This window comes from Cetorhinus maximus, chromosome X, assembly GCF_964194155.1.
Source record: "Cetorhinus maximus chromosome X, sCetMax3.hap1.1, whole genome shotgun sequence".
Lineage (NCBI taxonomy): Eukaryota > Metazoa > Chordata > Chondrichthyes > Lamniformes > Cetorhinidae > Cetorhinus > Cetorhinus maximus.
Window position 1 is genome coordinate 270,511 of NC_135917.1, and position 19,773 is coordinate 290,283.

General features: G+C 44.5%; 1 protein-coding gene across 1 annotated transcript in view; it reads right to left on the reverse strand.

Moving 5' to 3' along the window:
- Positions 1-17,280, reverse strand: part of LOC144672762 (unconventional myosin-Ib-like) — a 55,600-nt gene extending 38,320 nt beyond the window's left edge. The window contains exons 1-6 of the mRNA XM_078534726.1: positions 17,155-17,280; positions 15,420-15,535; positions 12,538-12,632; positions 10,101-10,205; positions 9,565-9,611; positions 8,956-9,019 (exon numbers count right to left, since the gene is read on the reverse strand). Coding sequence (XP_078390852.1) covers positions 8,956-9,019; positions 9,565-9,611; positions 10,101-10,205; positions 12,538-12,632; positions 15,420-15,535; positions 17,155-17,280 — 553 coding nt within the window. The remainder of the gene's footprint in view (positions 1-8,955; positions 9,020-9,564; positions 9,612-10,100; positions 10,206-12,537; positions 12,633-15,419; positions 15,536-17,154) is intronic.
- Positions 17,281-19,773: the final 2,493 nt, after the last annotated feature.

Below are 19,773 nucleotides of genomic sequence, written 5' to 3' on the forward strand. Positions count from 1 at the left end.
CTCTGGTAGTGGACCTCCACCCAGTCTGAGCAGTTGCCGGGATGAAACCACCTCTTTAACTGCATTCAAATACACAGAGAACAGGGGGTAGATTTTCCTCTTCAGGGTGTGAGTGCTTGATGACACCAAAGGCCCTGTTGTAAATTTTCCTCATACAACCTGCTCATGATCCTCCATCCATTCATTTTAACATATCAGGTATGGAAAATGGTGAGCAGCTTACACTCAATTTTGCAATTAAGGTATCTAGCCTGCCAGAAGACTTGCATTTATGCAGCTCCTTTCATGAGCTCAAAGCGTCCCAAAACGCTTTACAGCCAGAGGTACTTTTGAAGCATAATCACTGTTGTTATATAAGAAACACAGCAGCCAATTTGCGCACAGAAAACTCCCACAAACAGCAATGTGATAAATGACCAGATAATCTGTTTTAATATTGTTGGTTGAAGGATACATATTGGCCCCAGGAAACCAGGGAGAATGACCCTGCTCTTTTTCCAGCAGTGGCCACATGATGTTTTATGTCCACAATACCCAAGGGGGCAGACAGAACCTCAGTTTATCATCTCTTACACCCTGGCGCTGAAGAGGGAAATCTATCCCCATGCCTCCAGCAGTTTACAAAAGTGATGAGGAAAATCGGTGTTATTTTTGGATAAGCTGCAGACTTGCTCCTGTGGGCGCTGGATCACAGGCTCTAATGGATTTTTGGTAAAACATTAATAAAGCAATTGGCAGACAGGCCTGTGTCCCTGCAAGGAGGCTTGAAATCCTCCTATCCCATTACTGCCCGCATTTATTCTGAGAGTGTTTTAAAACTAGTTAGCATTATGTTATCTGCTGTCGGCCTTTGTGAGTTTATGAATCTTTAATGGCCATGAAGACTAGATTAGCGATAGTTTGCCGCCTGCTTCACTCTGGTTTTCTTAAAAGCAAAGTGCTACACAAAGTAGAAGGACAATAAGGAGTTATTTCAAAGATCTTATGTGAATAAAAACAGATTGTATTAAATCCTTATTCCACCATTTGCTGTGCGCAAATTGGCTGCTGCGCTTCCTACATTGCAAAAGCCTTTCTTTCTCCTTATTTGTAATAGAGCACCGTCTCTGCAGGCTGCTCCATAATATACATAACAGAGTACATGCCTCTCAAGGCACAAATGTCTACTTCATGACGTGGTTTTTGGGGTTCCTATCTTTGCTGGCCAGTAGTCACCTGCAGCACATGTAAACGGCCACTAGTGGTATGAAGAATATGCAAGTGTTGGATGCGGATGCTCCTATTTCAGGTTTCAGATTGCTGGCCTGTAGAGATCTTTCATTGGCACCAGGGAGGTTCTATGACCAGAACCGTAAAGTCAAGATCACATAGACAGGATGAATTCAAATTTTAGCAACTCTACCATATTAAACCCACTGGAAGCAATAGAAATTGGGCAGCAGAACATGACCTCACAAAGTCTTACAACAAGGTGGCACATCTAGAGGAAATAGCATTGAGGAGGAATGTAGGACAAAGAATTGATATGGTCCCTATGTTTAGCAACACCTTAAACGTGTCCATGAAGATTTTAACTACTCAGTGTATTTTTTTTTAAACAAAATTATAAACAGTTAAGAAGAATGCATCAGAAATATCGACCACAGGAGAACTTCTAAACACGTTACAACAGTGACTATACTTCAAAAGAACTTCATTAATGTAACATGGATTGGGACGTCCTGAGGACTGTATCAATGGAAGGCTTTCTTTTTAGGGGGACCTAAGCAGTTCTTCTTCCCTTACTGAGAAATCATCCTCCCCGCCACCCCACCAAAAAGATTGTGATGGGAGACTGATATTTTGGTAAATCGTAGAAATGTAGCATTCAGCATCTGAAACAAACTTAAACACAAATGAGCTAAGGGTCCCTGCATTATTCAAATCTGCATTTTCAGGAACTTCAAGGTAGAAGATTCTGATAAGCAAGCCAAAGTCAGCTTGATGCAGAATGATGGTACAAATTTATATAAAGGAATGATGCAATCAAACAACCAAGGTATCTAACTTATGTTTATGCTTCAGGAGCACAACACAACAGACATTTTCTTTGGGAACACAGGAAAGGGAGGGGAGAGTTCAAATTGTGGAAATGGATGGGAAAGTCCTTTATATCAATTTTATGCTGCTCTAAAAAAATACATCTTCAGAGTCAGTACATTCCTCATAAGTTCTAATCAGCAATAGCTCTAGACAGCTTTAAGTTCTGTTTATTGTTGCTGATGCACATTTGTTATCCCATAAAGTTCAATGATCATTAACATGAATTGGCTTTGGAGTTACAGATAACCAAAGATTGTTTTACAAATATTACATTTTTAACTTTCCCTAGTTCTGATGAAAAGTCATCAACCTGAAATGTTAACTGTTTCTCTCTTCACAGATGCTGCCTGACCTGCTGAGTATTTCCAACATTTTCCGTTTTTATTTCAGATTTCCAGGATCCACTGTATTTTGCTTTTGTGCAAGGATTATTTCCACCTGATTTAAACTTGGGCAAAAATCTTGGATATCAAACTTGAGTATCATCATTACTTATCACCTCACAGATCTTTATTTCAGTGTAGACTGAGATGCGGAATTATTTCATGGAAGGCATTAAGTGCCGAGTCTACCATTGCCTCATGGTTGCTTTCAGCTTCACCCTTGGGCATTTCAACACCATTGATAAAATACATACGCCTTCCAATTTTTCTCATTACATTTGTCTACATTGAATTTCATATCATTGGTCAACACTCCTATATATCTCAACTAACTCATTTTGTATTGCCTTGGAAACCCTTCCCCTTGACCCCCCCCCGCTGCACTCCCCACACCCCAACCCCGATTTCATATCATCTGTGAATATGTACACTGGAAACAATTGGGATCCCAATATGGATCCTTGGGGCTCAGCACTCAGCATTTGCCCCTCTAAATGAGTACCTGCCGTTTCATATCCTTCAGCCAGTTCAACCTTCTGTGCAGATTTGTCACAAGTTTTTTGGTTGTCATGTTATAAGGCTTTGAACAGTCCACTTGGGGTGTTGGATCAATAAAAAGTCATTGAGGTTGGTTAGGCAGAATCTTCCCCACCTGAAGTCACTTGGCAACTGTTCACCAGATTATTATCAAAACTGCTCATTTTTCTTTTGTTTTCATGGAAAGATGGATGAAATTATGGAATGCAATTGCTCACCCAACATTTGGAATCTGGTAACCAATCACAGACATCATCCAAAAACAGCAGCGGGAATCTGAGACTTCTGTGTAAACTGAAAAGTTTACTGTAAATGCATTGAATATTTTTAAGGCAGAGGTAGATAGATTCTTGTTAGGCAAGGGAATCAAAAGTTATCGGGGTTTGATGGGAATGTGGAATTCAAAACACAAACAGCCATGATCTTATTGAATGGCAGAGCAGGCTCGAGGGGCTGAATGGTCTACTCCTGTCCCTATTTCTTATGCTGACTATATTGACAGCATTCACACTGCCTGCTGCTTCTGATTCTGATTTTGGGCCCACTCTTCTCCAAAGTAGAGTGAGAGCAGAATCAGTTGCAGCAACAAAGCAGGGCTAGAGTCCTGGAACAGCAACAATCCAGGTGCCTTTTACAGTAAGACTCAAGATTCTCAGCTTGTATAGAAGGTTTTTTTTTTCTTGCTCCTGTGTGGCTTCCATGACTCTGCCACAAAGTTCAAGTCCCTGCTCTGTGATCAGATATTTCTTTGTCACTACTTAATGTTGCTGCTGATCATTGGCTGCTACTGACTTCTGTTTTCTCCCAGCTGTTTGCTGCTGACCATTTGCTGCCAGCTGTTTGCTGCTGACCATTTGCTGCCAGCTGTTTGCTGCTGATCATTTGCTGCTGACCATTTGCTGCCAGCTGTTTGCTGCTGACCATTTGCTGCCAGCTGTTTGCTGCTGACCATTTGCTGCCAGCTGTTTGCTGATCATTTGCTGCTGACCATTTGCTGCCAGCTGTTTGCTGCTGACCATTTGCTGCCAGCTGTTTGCTGCTGACCATTTGCTGCCAGTTGTTTGCTGCTGACCATTTGCTGTTGCTATTTGCTAATTGTTTGCTGCCGACCATTTGCTGCCAGTTGTTTGCCGCTGACCATTTGCTGTTGCTATTTGCTAATTGTTTATTGCTGACCATTTGCTGCCAACCATTTGCTGCCGACCATTTACTGCTGACTATTTGCTGACTGACTGCTGCTAGCTGTTGCCAGCTGGTTATTTCTGCTCATGGTTCATGGTGTTTATTTCCTGTTATTGGCTGATTGTTGCTGACTGACTGACAACTAGATTGCTCTTCTGTTTTCTGCTGATGGCTGCCCCAGGACCCTGTTGCAGCTCTGTTGCTGTGATCTCATCTCCTCTTCTGCTCATCAAGTACTGTGAGGACTGTAAATATAATATTTAACCAAAAATATACTTTTCAAACTTGCTGATCCCAGTCCATAGTCCTTGGGGCATTTTCCTGGCCTTGTTTTTTTGGTGTCACACTGCCAAACAAGCCTATTAAGGGCAATGAGCATCACTTAAAGAGCTGTGCATTTTAAACTGTACAACACATAGGGTAGCATCTTGAATGTGATCTCAAAACACCGCTAAAAATCCCTGAATCCCATGTAATGAAAACAGAATTTGACTTAGTCTCAGTAAAACAGTGATTCTAGTTATTATCATACAGGTAATCCTCAAAATTTACCTCCTGATAACCAACTCCATTTTCACCAAATATTGATGGAAGGCTTATGAGTGCGCAGCTGCCCGAATTGGTTTTGTCAACATTTTGGAAAGTAGTGCCCATGTTCATTTGTTTCCACTCTACCAGGACCTCCCCAGGGTACATTGACTCTCTCAGAATGAGCGTCAGCAACTCAAAATCTCACATAGCACCATCAGATAATTACTAAGTATCCCTGGCATTTGTTGGTTTTGAAAATGTTGACCCAGTGTAGGATGTCCATCTCATTGCGTTAAAGTATTTAAGCCTACATGGATTATCTCTAATAACAGAGGCTGTGTTACTAGGAACTTCTATCTAGACTATTTACAGGAAGTAATCATTAAGCATATTGCTGAAATAAAAACGTCTAAGCTTTTCATCTTGTATTCATTAGGACACTCGCAAGAATACCAATATAAGGGTGAAAACAACAATTTATACTGTGTGTGAAGAGAGTGCTGATTGGTTGGCAAGCGGCATTGCCATGGGGGATGTACCATATGTAGGCCGTACGTCCCAAAGACTGGCTTTCATATCAAACAGCATGTCCCAGCCGCTGTTCGCAATGGACAAGGTACAGACCATATCCAACCAGCCTGTGCTTGCAAAACTCAAAACACAATGTCCAACATTAAATGTGATTCTGCAGTTGGATAACATTTGCTAAATAATCCTCAGTGTGCTAAGAATTACTATGACAATCAATTTAAGATCGTCAGTCGGGCTCGTAGTGTGGCACATTTGTGTGTACTGGAAGCTACATATATTAATACACAGGGCCCTGTTCTTTGCAGACAGAAAGAACATGTACACACATTGCACCTGTTTCAGCTAAACAAAATAAGTGACAGCCATTTGCTGACCCATTCCTCAGGGCTGTGCCTTGACCAATCAGGGTCAAGCTGTGTGGTTTAAATTTCAAACAATGCTTGGCAGTTAACAGTTAGTCACCATCAGTGGTGCATTCTCCATGGCAATGCCACTTGCCAACCAATCAACGCTCTCTTCACATACAGTATAAATTGTTGTTTTCCCCTTATATTGGTATTCTTGCGAAGTGTCCTGATGAGTGCAAAACAAAAAGCTTCGACATGTCTCTTTTTTCAGCAATACTCAAGTTCTGTATTACCAAAACGATCATTAAGCATATCTTACATTCACCCACAGTTTCAGCCCTTATTAACATCTTTTAGGGTAATGGTTCGCAAACTGTGAGGCTGTGTCAGTCAGGTAGGACACAGGAGCATCACTGGGATGGAATATTCACTTTCGTTGTAACATTTTCCACCTCCTGACTTCATTTTCAGTAAGTATTCAACAAAGGTACTTTATTGATGATGGCCTCCTGTGGTCCCTATAAAGGGTTAGGCCATATGTAAACCACAGTTTCCTGAACACAGCCAGGAAAGGGACCTTAAACAGGCATCAGGCTTCCTATGTAAAGGACGTAAAGCCTGTGTTTCAGCCAGGGACCCTGGCCTCTTTATCTACTTTTACCAATATGGTGGGCAGTGCACTTTCGATGTGGAGTATGTGTGTGTGCACCTGCCCACCATCTTGGACACTTTGGCACTGTTTTCTGCCTGTAATAGGGGCACAGTCAATGGATTTCTAGGACTTTGTATCAAAAGGCCTGAAACTGATCACATAACTTTCCACTGAAACTGAACATTCACTCTGAATGGTGCATAGCAATTGGATATTTAGACAGTTACAAAAATTAGATATAGAAAGAGAATATTATCTGCTAAGTTGAACTCCATCATGACAGTCTGGCAGTTTGTCAAGGTCTGCAATTTATAATGGCACAGTCATTGCATGCTAACCAACTCTATTAAGCATGTGGAAAGCCCCTTAATTGTCACTGACAGATACAGTTCACAATGTCAGTAGTATCTATGAAGCTGAGGGTTAAGTACTACAGCCTCCTCCTCCTAACATTTTAAGTCTTTAATTCTACCCTGTCTTGCCGGTGCCATACCATCTATCTAATAAGTAGCACTCTGGCAGCTTTCATGCCCTAGTAGCTGCACACCTTTCCAAAGGCATTGCCTTTGAGAGTGTGGTTTTAGGGGAATCATGGCACAAGAGCCATACTTCTGATAGATTGCACAACCATAGGGCAACAAATATTGGAATTATCACTCACCTGCCAAAACTGAGTAATCAGAATGAATCAAAGATAGCAAGAAGCACCAGGAACCAGGAGAACAATAAGTAATTTTACCCTTCAACTTTTTTTCCCTCAAAGCTACCATTCACTGGGGCACCAAGTCTTCCTTTGAAAGCTGCAGGTTCTGGTCTCAAGCTCTTGGGGTTGCAGGCCACATCTCAACCTGAAGCCTCCAAGTGAGGCCCACTTTGGCCCATCAGGAGGCAAGTATATATCATTTCACTCAAAGTATAAGCCTCCAACCGTATGCTGGGTCCCTTTGAGGCTGAAAAAGTGGGAGCTTCCAATGTAAGGGGTTCCCATGCTTGGCCCTGTCCCCCCTCAGTGTAAGTGATCTTGTTGGGATAGGTGGAGGCACATGTCTCCAAACAAAACCACAGGAAATTCCAATGCAAGTCTGGATCCTGTTATATCTGGGTCCTGGCAGAGATTGTGGCCCTTTTGCTGGAGCTAGAACAGGAGTATGCCAAAATGGCCAAGTAATCATAGGACCAACGTTAATAAAATAGAAAACACAAAAATATTCACAATCCCAATAAAAATCTAGCAATGAATGTCACTATTTAATGCTAGATATATCTGCAAGATGTTTTCCAGATGTAGGCATGCCCTTCTGTCTGCAGGTGTTGAGTTACCTGGGTCTCAGATAGTTAGATTGTGTGTGTGTGTGCGTGTGTAAGAGAGAGATGCATCTTGGTAACTGTAGTTTTCACTGTGCTCCTGTGGAACGTCAATACCAAGAGTGCAACCAATATCATTTGACAAGAATAGACAGCAAATTTACCATCAGTGGAAAAATAAAACAATTTCAATTTTTAAACATTTTATATATTGAAGCCATTGATTACAAATCCTGAGCTAAAGGTGGGGTTTTGGATTTCACTACCTGACAGGCAGTCAGACAACATGGCATCATGGAGGGGTAAAGCTGGGTGCCATCAATGTACATTCAGAAGCTGACTCCATGCGTATGGATCATATCACTGAAATGCAACATGTAAATGAAGAATAGGAGGGGCCAAGGATGAAATTTCAGGGTACACCAGAGGTGACTATGCGTGGGTAGGAGGACAAATCATTGCACATGATGTGCTGGCTACGTAGAGATAGGTAAGAATAGAACCATGAAAGGGTGATACCAAGAGATGGACCCCAGAGGAGAGGTGATGGAAGAAGGCTGCAGAGAGGTCAAGGAGGAATAATATGCCATGGTTACAGTCACAGAGGGATATTGGTGACTGACAAGAGTGATTTCAGTGTTGTTGGCAGGACAGAAACCAAACTGAAGCGCTTCAAACTGCAAGTGGTAGGAGAGATTGGTGCAGAGCTGGGTGAGCTTGAAGGGGAAGGCAAGGTTGGAAATAAGACAGTAGCTGGCAAGTATGCAGGGGTCCAAAATAGGCTTTTAAAGGAGAAGTGAGCGAATGACAGCGGTTTGGAAGGTGTTGAGGAACAGGTCCTGGCGCTCATTAAGTTGAGTCTGAAGAGGGCTGGAGGAAAGGGGGTGATAGTGAGAAACCGGGGTTCAATTGAAAACTTCCCACATCTCAGTACAGCTACTTCCTTAACCTTGTAGATGTTTCTGATATCTGGGCTAAAACATCTCCTCGCCTGTCCACTCTATCTTTCTTCAACACTCTGTATCCCCTGCTTTTGGCATGTGATTGAAAACTCTGTCTTTATGGACAGGTCTCTTTGACAATATGACACAGTGGAGATGAGATCTCAAAGTATTCATGTTCAGTGTCATAGAGTAAGAGAATACAGGCCCAATCTTTGCTCTGCTTAGTACTTAGCCTAAGTCATGATGAGTGGGGAGACACCTTATTGAGAAGGAGGGAAATCAGATAAGACATGTCTGCACCCTGAGGCTTCCAGCAGCTCAGTCCAAAGGATCACAAGTGGAGGTCTGAGGACTGCCTGCCCACCTGACTGTTTTGTATCAGAAGGCTAAATCCAGGAGAACTGAGGAATGGGGTAACCCTGCCTCTGGTTTCCTTTAGCATTACCGAGAACAATACTTACAGTTACTAATGACGCCACCCATTGGATCACCCTTGAAATCAAACTCAATATCCATGTATTTTCCCTGAACAAGGAAATGTAGAAATTCAGTTTATGAGAAACACAAATGCAGGAAAATGTTAGCTTTATCAATAGCCATAAAAACTCCAAAGCAGCCCCACCCCATCATAAATAACAGTTACAGAATTCCTACTTCACGCAAGTCTCTACCTGCTCCCTGCCCTTCCCTTCCAATACTCCTGGGAGAGTGGTGCAAGCAACCCAGATTGATTTACCCTGCAATCTTCCAATCCCCCACTTCCTGTGGAGAACAGCCCCAATCTCCATTCACCGCCTTCTCGTAGTGGCAATTGCTCAGATGGTGAATGCAGCCAGGACATTCCATTCTGTAGCTCTGTGCTGCCATGGGCTAGGCTCTAACAGGCCATAAATCACATATTTGTTCCATAATATGGGCAACAAAATATGTGGTTCCCTGGTGCCCTGTAAAATGTGAGCTTTTAAATTTTTTTCTCAATTAATTCTCTGCACCCAAAATCCCATCCCCAACCAGTCACATGCCCCCCTCCCTCACCTAGCTGTCAGCTAATGGTCCACAATAATACGTACAAATCTGGAGGAGTTGTCATTCCGTAGAGTCTTGGCGTTGCCAAATGCTGTTAAAGAAAAAAGGTGTAAAACAGTCAGGAGTGGCTCTATGGAAAGTGATCAGCATTAATACCAATACAGGCCCAAGGTGGAGGAGTTTGATTCAGCACTGGACTAGATCCCTCATCTCAGCTGAACTGCTGTGAGAAGTTGCTGATCAGGGCCTGCTGCCCAGGTCTCTGTCATGTGTGTTCTCACAGCAGGTTAAAGAGCCGCACTGGTGGAGGTGTGAGGACAAGTCATTGATCCACTCTGTCCATCAGCTACAGTTGGTGTGACACATGTAAAAGCAGAGCAAGGTAATCAAGCCCTCTATGGTGCGATAGTCTGTCAACACTCAATGTCAAAGCTTACAAGTAAGGAATGGAATGAGGATGAGGTACTGGTGGGCAGCCAGAGGCTGTAGAATCCATACCTCAGTGAGAGTCAGTGTCTTTAAGGGAGAACTTGGAAAGAAAATGTTAAATGAAGGGCAGATACAACTGGATGCACCATACCTTCCAAGACAGGATTTGACTGCAAAAGCTGCTCTTTGACCTGATTGACCTCTTCTCCTTTGCCACAAACTGCAGCAATATAGGACATCACAAGTTTACTGGCCTCTGAGGAGAAGAAAGAAATAGACACTGTAATTCACAAATCTTACCTTAGCATTCCCTTCTACCTTTTCAGACTTATAGTTCTACACTTGCCATCACACTACCTTCTTCAGTGGTGGGTGCAAAAGAGGGGACAACTCTCGTTTCCCTATTGCACTCTTAACGTTGCAAAGCTGTCTCCACCTGAAAGAGGTTTACCTGGGGCTCCAGGTATTAACCCATTTAAACTGTGGTGAACTTCACAGCACAGAAGTTAAGGTATGGGAGTTTATTCTTTCTGGGAGATACCCTCTTTGGGGAAACAATGCAGAAACTGCTCAGCTAGACTGCCCAGTGCCTCCATTGTAGTGCTAACATCAGCATCAAAACTCCTTCTGTGGGTAACATTCTAATAAAAATCCTGCATAACATGAACTGACATGGTTTTAGTGGTGTTGATTTGAAAGATTACATATCGGCAAGGATACTGGGGAGAACTCCCATGCTCCTCTGCCAATAGTGTTGTGGGATCTTGAGAGGGCATTCAGGGCCTCAGTTTAAAGTCCTGTCATAAAGACACAAGAACAGACATCCTGACACCCGCGCCCCCTCCAATCCACCCCCCACAGGCAGAGCATTGTGTTAGTGTGGAAACACACACACCTTATCTGAGCAGCTGGGCGCTCTGGACTTTACACTGATTCTTTTATAAGAACAGAAAATGCTGGAATTGCACAATAGGTCAGGTAGAATCTGAAAGAGGATAGGTCAGACCCTTCAGTGTTCACATAACATCAACTGGTCATTCCTCTTCCTGATGCTGACTGACATGCTGTGTGGTTCCAGCATTCTAGTGTTATTTCAGAATTCCAGCATTCTATGCTTTGCTTCCTAACATTACACCAGTTCCATAGCCCTACTACAGCAGCGCAAAATTGGCACTGTAATTGCCATAACCAAAAGAGCTTTTAATACCAGATTTGCACCAATTTTTCTGTAGACTGTCAAAATCGTCCTGGCTTTCTACCAGTGTAAAGTCTACATTATAAACTGAGTTACAGGTTTTACCTGGTCTGGCAGCATTTGTGGAGAGGGAACTGAAGCTCTGAAGAAGAGTCAAACGTTAACTCTGTTTCTCTCTCCACACATGCTGTCAGACCTGTTGAGTTTTTCCAGCATTTTCTGTCTTTATTTCAGATTTGCAGCATCCGCAGTATTTTGCTTTTATTACAGGTTTTACCTCTTTATTAACTACATACAGGAAAGTATGAAATACTTTTAGAATGAAAAGGTCACATCAGCTTTTGGTTTCTAATTGCACAAAGCATCCAATCTTTGCAAGTGACCTTGACAGCTGTGCATTAAACAAACTCCTGGCTGAATTACCCTTACATGATAATTCAGCAGATACATTGCTGATTATCACCTAGCAACAAGGTAACTGGTCCTGAGTCTTATCTCTTGTCTAAATTCCAAGTGCAGGGTTTCGATCACACCCACACATTACACCATTTCACACCTCTTTATAGTACAGGTGGGTCAGGGACAGTGCTCCAAAAGGATCACTCCCAGAGCTGATTTTCCAATGACGCCACCGGTCTCCCTGAGAATGGCTCAGACCTGGTAACCTGGTTGTACAGCCAGTGAACGGTGGTCAGTGTGGGCAAACATGTCTGGCCTGGCAAATCCTGACCCTACAGATTGGAAGTCCACAACCTCCCCACCAGAGCTCACGTTCTGCCCTCATTCTGCAACTTTGTAAACTTGAGCTCATCCCAAGCTCCTGCCGCTTGCGCCCTAACTTGCATTAAGTCCAGTTCGCCCATCACCCCCTGTGCCTACTGACCTACATTGGTTCTCAGTCTGGCAACACCTCAATTTTAAAATTCACTTTCAAATCCCTCCATGGCCTCAGACTCTCCCTATCTCTGTAACCTCCTCCAGCCCCTACAACCCTCTGAAATCTCCATGCTCCTCCAATTCTGGCCTCTTGGGCATCCCAGATTTTCATCGCTGCACCAGTAGTGGCCATGCGTTCAGCTGCCTGAACCCTGAGTGCCAGAATTGCCTCCCTAAACCGACCTTAAAGGTTCCTTGAAGCCTACCAAGCTTTTGATCACCTTTCCTAAAACCTCTTTATGTAACTCAGTGTCAAATTTTACATAGGAACATAGGACTTTAGTGCAGGGGCAGGAATTTTGTTTGATAATGCTCCTGTAGAGGGCCTTAGCATGTTTTTATTACATTAAAGGCAGTATATAAATGTTGTATTATACCCCACAATCTAGTAAACCGACTGTGTCTTTTACAAATTGGAGAAGGTCAGTCTTGTTGGCTGTGTTCCAGGATACTGTACCTGTCTTTCCCGATCCACTCTCCCCAGTAATGAGAACACATTGGTCCTTATCTCTGTCTCGAAGTGATCTGTATGCCTCATCTGCAATGGCATAGCTGTAGGGAAAAGTGAGATAATTAGAACATTTTTTGTTCATTGTATCTCTGCTTCCTTCCTCCACTGTGACCTCTGGCTTGACATTTCCTCCTCAAAGATCATATCACCTCAAGGGACCCACATCAAAACCAATAGCTTAAAAATAATTTTTATTAACAGATAGTGACCCTTGTTGCTGCAGTTTTTTCTTCCTTTTGCCCCAGTTTTCTCTCTTCTTCTTCTAAAGGCATTGATTTTTTGCGGGAGGATTGCTCCAGTGCTCATTCTTCATTTGAGAGTCTGGACAGTGTGTGTGTGTGTGTCAGCAGACCATTCAGCAATGGGGAGCTCATTTCTGTCTTTGCCTGAACTCCACAAATGTACAGTTTACAGCAAGGGATCACTGGAAATGATCAGGAGCAGAAGTCACCACTGACTTTTCCCCCCCTCCTCTTCCCTAGGGCACTGAGGCCCAGTGCAGCGCAGCTACTGTCTCCTTCCCACAGTCCTGCAGCTGAGATCAGGTACAGAATATTACAGCCCCATCATGGCAGGGGCAGGGCCGGAAAAAGCAGTAAGCTGTTCCAAAGTCCTTTGACTTCAGCGGGACCGGGAAATCCTTCCGACAGGATGGGTCATAAAATTCCACCTCAGATAACTAAACAGAGACTAGGGACCTATCCACAAATGTTAATTCAGCTCCTTCACTTGAATAGACTCAGTAATTCCTGACTCCACCAGTATTGTCAACAGCACTGCTTTGGATAAAAAAAAATTCTAAATATAATTATTAGAGATAGAAGGAAAACTTCATTTTAACATGTTGTTTTTTACTGATGGGGAGACTCCCTCTATGTCGAGAGGGTGAGATGGGATGGGGTAGGCCCCACACATGAGCACTGTTAATCTAGCTCTGATCTTTGACAGAGAACAATTTATGTCTCCTATCTTAGCAAGCACCTCATCTCTGCTCCTCCAGGTAAAATTGAGGCCACAGAAGGTGGGGGTTTGTGCAGAAGTAGTGCTAGGACCCTGGTGGAAAAAATATAAAACCCAGGGAGATCTAGAGCATTGTACAGAGGAAAAATGACTCAAGTTAATGGGCACACTGCTGTTATTATCAAATCTGATTACAATCGAAGGGATTGTTCACTACAGAGTATCAGCAATAGGATCAGGGTGTAATCATAAACCAAATGCTGATCGTACACAGGGCAACAGCTGCCAGGCTGGATAGAATATTAGATTTACAAATAGATTTACAAATAAATCCAATAAAATAATTTATTGACAAGTTTCCAAATGTAATTTCCCCTTCTCTCCTGAAGATGCTGACTAGTTCTAAGGGCACTGACTGTCCTCTGGTACTTTGTCCAACTGCCCATTTGCAGAGTATCATTACAGTGCAGAAGGAGGCCATTCGGCCCATTGAGTCTGCACTGGCTCTCTGAAAGAGCATTCCAATAGTCCCCACTCCCTTGCCTTATCCCCATAACCTTGCACATTATCTCTTTTCAGATAGCAATCCAATTCCTTTTTGAATACCTCGATCAAACCTGCCTCCGTCATCCTTTCAGGAAGTTCATTCCAGACTCCAACCACCCTCTGGGTAAAAAAATGTTTCCTCACATCACATTTACACCTTCTGCCAATTATTTTGAATCTGTGTCCTCTAGTTCTTGATGTTCTCTTGAGGGGGAACAGTTTCTCACTATCTACCCTGTCCATTCCCCTGAGGATCCAGAATACCTCTAGCAAGTCTCCTCTCAGCCTTCTTTTCTCCAAGGAAAACAGTTCCAACTTCTCCAATCTATCCTCATAGCTACAGTTCTTCATCCCAGGAATCATTCTTGTGAATCCCCTCTGTCCTCTCTCCAATTCCTTCACATCCTTCCTCCAGTGTGGCACCCAGAACTGGACGCAGTTCTCCAGATGAGGCTTAACTAGTGTCTTATACAAGTTCAACATGGCCTCCTTACTCTTGTACTCAATGCCCCTATTAATAAAACCTAAGATAGTGAAGGTTGGAGGCAAGGACAGGGGGTGGCTTTCAGTAGCACCCCCTACTAATTCCCCCACTCCACCTTCCTGATGTCGGATCTCTCGATTGGGCATAGAGTGCCTGACAACAAAGGATCCTTCCCCCAGTAGGCCGCAGCTGGTTGGCTGGATGGCCTTCGGGAGGTATGGAAAAGCTGTGCGACTCCCATTTAATGCCTGAGCCACCACTAAATTCCAGTGAGCTCAGGGATAATTGTTGTCAATTGGCTCATTAATGACCTTAATTGACTCCCGCCTCGAGGGGGTGAATTTCTGCATGGACCCCTTCTCACCTCTGACTTAACTGTGGGAGGTTTTCCTGCCACCAGGAGACTGGCACACAGCCCTTCCCATGATTAAGTGCGCCTAGCAGCTATGGTTCCTGCCATGACAGGCTGGATTCCATGTTGATACTTCTATGCAAAGTAGAATTTCCTGATATTAATTCTAAAATTTACCATTTACTAGTTTGAATCTGTGTCCTCTTGTTCCATGCTCACATGCATTTGAAGTAATATTCTGGGTAAGCTTTCCCTACACCTTTAACACTCTTATCTTTGCCCATAACATCCTTTCTCAGACATCTCGTTTCCAAGCTGAAATGCCCAAGTTTCTCCAGCCTATTCTCATAACTCAGACCCTTTGACCCTGGAGATTAACCTCATGGATCTTCTCTGCAATGGCTCCAGCTCAAATATCACCCTTGTCCCATGGGCAATCACCTATCTTGCAAATATAGCTGTGCCTCTGTTGACTGCAGTACTTACATGTGAGGACTCAACTCGAACAGGTTACAGTTGCGATACTTGTTGATATTCTCCTGGCAGTAGATAGGCAGCCCCTTATATGGATTAATTGAAACAACCACGCTCCCGATGTAAGTCTGAGAGAATAAATTAAATGCCAAGAGTCCATCAGCACCTCATAGTATTCTAGATTTTTCTGCTCACTTTTTGACCCCTGACCAGAATAGTATGTGCTCAACACAGTCCCAGATCTGAGAGCACTGTAGCCAACTTGCACACTGTCACCCATTATACATTATAGAATGTGTACGTACAGTGGTGGTGGTATATTACTCAGACAGTCCGTGCCACATGCACGCTTCCATGCATGTTGTAGTCTGAAGCTATGGCTGGTGATGGCAGAGGCTCCAAATTTCTTTCCATCACATGGCTGACCAGGAATCTCTCCCACTCTTATTACCTGCCACTGGTGTGTGGGGTAAGGATTTGCAGGCAACATAACATACACAGTATCACCAGGAATTATCTCAGGATATCTCCCAATCAGTCACTGTAATGTCAGCGGACGGTTGGTGGAAAGCCTGTTAACATATCTATCTGGGGATTCTCCCGTTAAAGTTAAGGTGGCTGATCGGGAGAATACCTAAGGGAATTCCTGGCCACACAGTATTACAAACTATACACCATTTCTCCCTTCCCCAACTCCAAAATGTTCTTCCTCTCCCTTTTCCCTCTGCTCCTGTAAGCACCGATTTCATGTTGGGATACAGTTCCCCAGGCATTGATTGCCCTCTGGTCACTTTCCCAATCGTCATTTTTTACTTGTGTGAGTTGGGACAGAGAGGCTGGAAACGTCCTGGGGACCCGCTCTGTCAGGTTGTGGAGCACAATCCCGGCCTGGCCTTGTCCAAGATCTACGAGGGAGTACAGAGTCATTGCCATAGCTGAGGTGCATCAGTAGCACCCGTCCCAGCCATATGTAATCTGTCTTCTAAGAAGAAACTGTCTTGTCACTACCTGCAGGCCTCCTGAGGTCCAAGTGGGCCAAGGGGAAAAAAATCTTTAACTAGTCCTCAGCTCCAATTGAAGCCACTCAATATTAGAGGGGTAATGGGTCCCCTCCATGATTGATTGCCTTACTCTAGTAAAGGGTTTGTTGGGGAGTGGGGCTTCAGAAGGCCTCAAAAGAATTTGTGCTGGATCCCAACTGGTGTTAGTTCCTCTGAAGCATTTCAAGGGCATGAAGGGAAGTATTGCCTGGGGAAAGCCAGGAACTCTCTCTGGAACTCTCAGGAACTCCCTTTGTTACTGGGGATGGGCAGAAGACCCCAATCAGAATTTAAAGGTCCAGTCTAAATGGGGAAAAATCCCAGCCGAGATGGGTTCTAGCCCATATTTTTGGCCTTCACCCAGGTGTGAATGGGACTTATGGCCAGTCCCAGAGTGTTGTCAGGGGCATCACTGCCAGACTTGATCTAATCTAGCAAGAGTTACTAGATGGCGACTGGGAGTGGAAATGGTGACCAACTTTTCCCTTCCCTAAGCCAGAGATGCTGTGGCCCCATCATTGGCCTGTCTGATATCAGCTAAATCTGCACAAACTGGGGGTCAAACCTGTGGCCTCCCTGGAATGTACAGTTCAGTGCCTCACCTGAACAGTATGTTTATTCACTGTACAATATTAGACACCCAGAAACATATGTTCTCAATTGACAGTTACAAACATCATGAGGGTGGCTCTCCTCAACGTACTTACATAGATCTCATCGCTATTGAATCGTTTCTTGAGGTTTGAAAGTAAAGATTCATCGGTGAGGGGGTCTAACAGCACCATGTCACCCACGCCAACCATATTGTCCAGATAGGATGTCTTCTTATCCATGGTTGGTTGCTGCAAAGAATAACACCGACATGAAATTAATTAAACTATTTAGCAGCCTATAAAATAATGAAATTGTTTGTACTGTAGGCAGCTATCTCCAGATATGAATGCAGTCTTTGCCCTATAGCATTGTCCTACCTCTTTTTAAAGTCCAATTTCTCTCTGTTCCTCGCACTGGCAGTAAATAATACCTCATTTCACCTACATTATCTTTCACTCTATTGACTACTGCTCCCAAGTATGAGTCATATTAGTGTGAGTGAATGTTGCACTGTCACTTTTAACTGACATGGACTAGCTTTCAAATGAACACACTCTGACGAGGTACAGTGCATTGGAGGGAACTCTGTGGAGGCACAGTGCACAGGAGGAAAAGGCACAGCGCACTGGAGGGAAAGGCACAGCGCACAGGAGGAGAAGGCACAGCGCACAGGAGGGAAAGGCACAGCGCACTGGAGGGAAAGGCACAGCGCACTGGAGGGAAAGGCACAGCGCACTGGAGGGAAAGGCACAGCGCACTGGAGGGAAAGGCACAGCGCACTGGAGGGAAAGGCACAGCGCACAGGAGGAAAAGGCACAGTGCACTGGAGGGAAAGGCACAGCGCACTGGAGGGAAAGGCACAGCGCACAGGAGGGAAAGGCACAGTGCACTGGAGGGAAAGGCACAGCGCACTGGAGGGAAAGGCACAGCGCACTGGAGGGAAAGGCACAGTGCACTGGAGGGAAAGGCACAGCGCACTGGAGGGAAAGGCACAGCGCACTGGAGGGAAAGGCACAGCGCACAGGAGGGAAAGGCACAGTGCACTGGAGGGAAAGGCACAGCGCACAGGAGGGAAAGGCACAGCGCACTGGAGGGAAAGGCACAGCGCACAGGAGGGAAAGGCACAGCGCACTGGAGGGAAAGGCACAGCGCACAGGAGGGAAAGGCACAGTGCACTGGAGGAAAAGGCACAGTGCACTGGAGGGAAAGGCACAGTGCACTGGAGGAAAAGGCACAGTGCACTGGAGGAAAAGGCACAGTGCACTGGAGGAAAAGGCACAGCGCACTGGAGGAAAAGGCACAGCGCACTGGAGGAAAAGGCACAGCGCACTGGAGGAAAAGGCACAGCGCACTGGAGGAAAAGGCACAGCGCACTGGAGGAAAAGGCACAGTGCACTGGAGGAAAAGGCACAGTGCACTGGAGGAAAAGGCACAGTGCACTGGAGGAAAAGGCACAGCGCACTGGAGGAAAAGGCACAGCGCACTGGAGGAAAAGGCACAGTGCACTGGAGGAAAAGGCACAGTGCACTGGAGGAAAAGGCACAGCGCACTGGAGGAAAAGGCACAGTGCACTGGAGGAAAAGGCACAGTGCACTGGAGGGAAAGGCACAGCGCACTGGAGGGAAAGGCACAGCGCACTGGAGGAAAAGGCACAGCGCACTGGAGTGAACTCTGTGGAGGCACAGTGCACTGGAGGAAGAGACACAGTGTAGTGAAGGGTACCTCAGCACTATGCAGTGGTGCACTAGTTTGCAGGTTTGTCTGATTTCACACACACACACACAGGTTCCCAGTCTTACCTGGATTGTTAGGGATGGGGGAAGAGTTGATAAGCCTTCCCCACAGGGCAGAAAATTTGAGTGGAATACACTGTAAGGGATGGGGGTTGGGCCAGATACCTATAAATAGTGGTTATTGATCATCAATAACATTAGCTTTCACACTCGAGAATGGCATTTCAAGCCTAAGTGGGGATCTTTCCAGGCACACTGGCAAATGGAACATCCTGTCCCGCTGAAAGTCAATGGGCTTTTGGCTGGGCCACTGCATCTCCTGCAACGGATCCTGCCACAACGGGGCTGGAAAATCCTGGCCAAGGTATTTTCTCCCCATTTCCATCCATTGTTGTGGTCCCCCAATGCTATGCATATCCCTGGCTGAGTGTCTGACCAGTAGGCCGGGCTGACTCAATCTTTGATCAGATTCAACAGTAAATTTCACAAAGGAATTGGATAAATTCTTGGAGGAGAAAATTTTGCAGGAGAAGAGCTGATGAGTGGGACTAATTGGATAGCTCCTTCAAAAGAGCCAGCACAGGCATGATGGGCCGAATGGACTCCTTCTTTGCTGTGTGATTGTACAATTCCCGGATTTTCACCTGGTGCAACGGACAATACATAACTCAGGCTGTGAACTCTGTGTGTCAGAAATGACAGGATGAAGCCCAGAGTCCTCTGGTACCTCAAAAAAATTAGTCTTATCAAGCTAGGAATTATCATGAACCATAAAAATAAAACTTTAAAAAGGACTGTTCACCCATCTAATTCAAAGAATCGATCCTGTGCTGGGTGAAAGGGCAGAATAAATCAGCTGAAGCTATTCTTAATTATAATTTTATAACATCTGTCTTTTTTAAACTAATGTTGTACCCCTTCAGCAACAGCCAACAGCTGTCTGCACACTTTGCACCGTTTTAAACTGTCGTGCATTTAGTTCCTTTGTATGATTTCTAA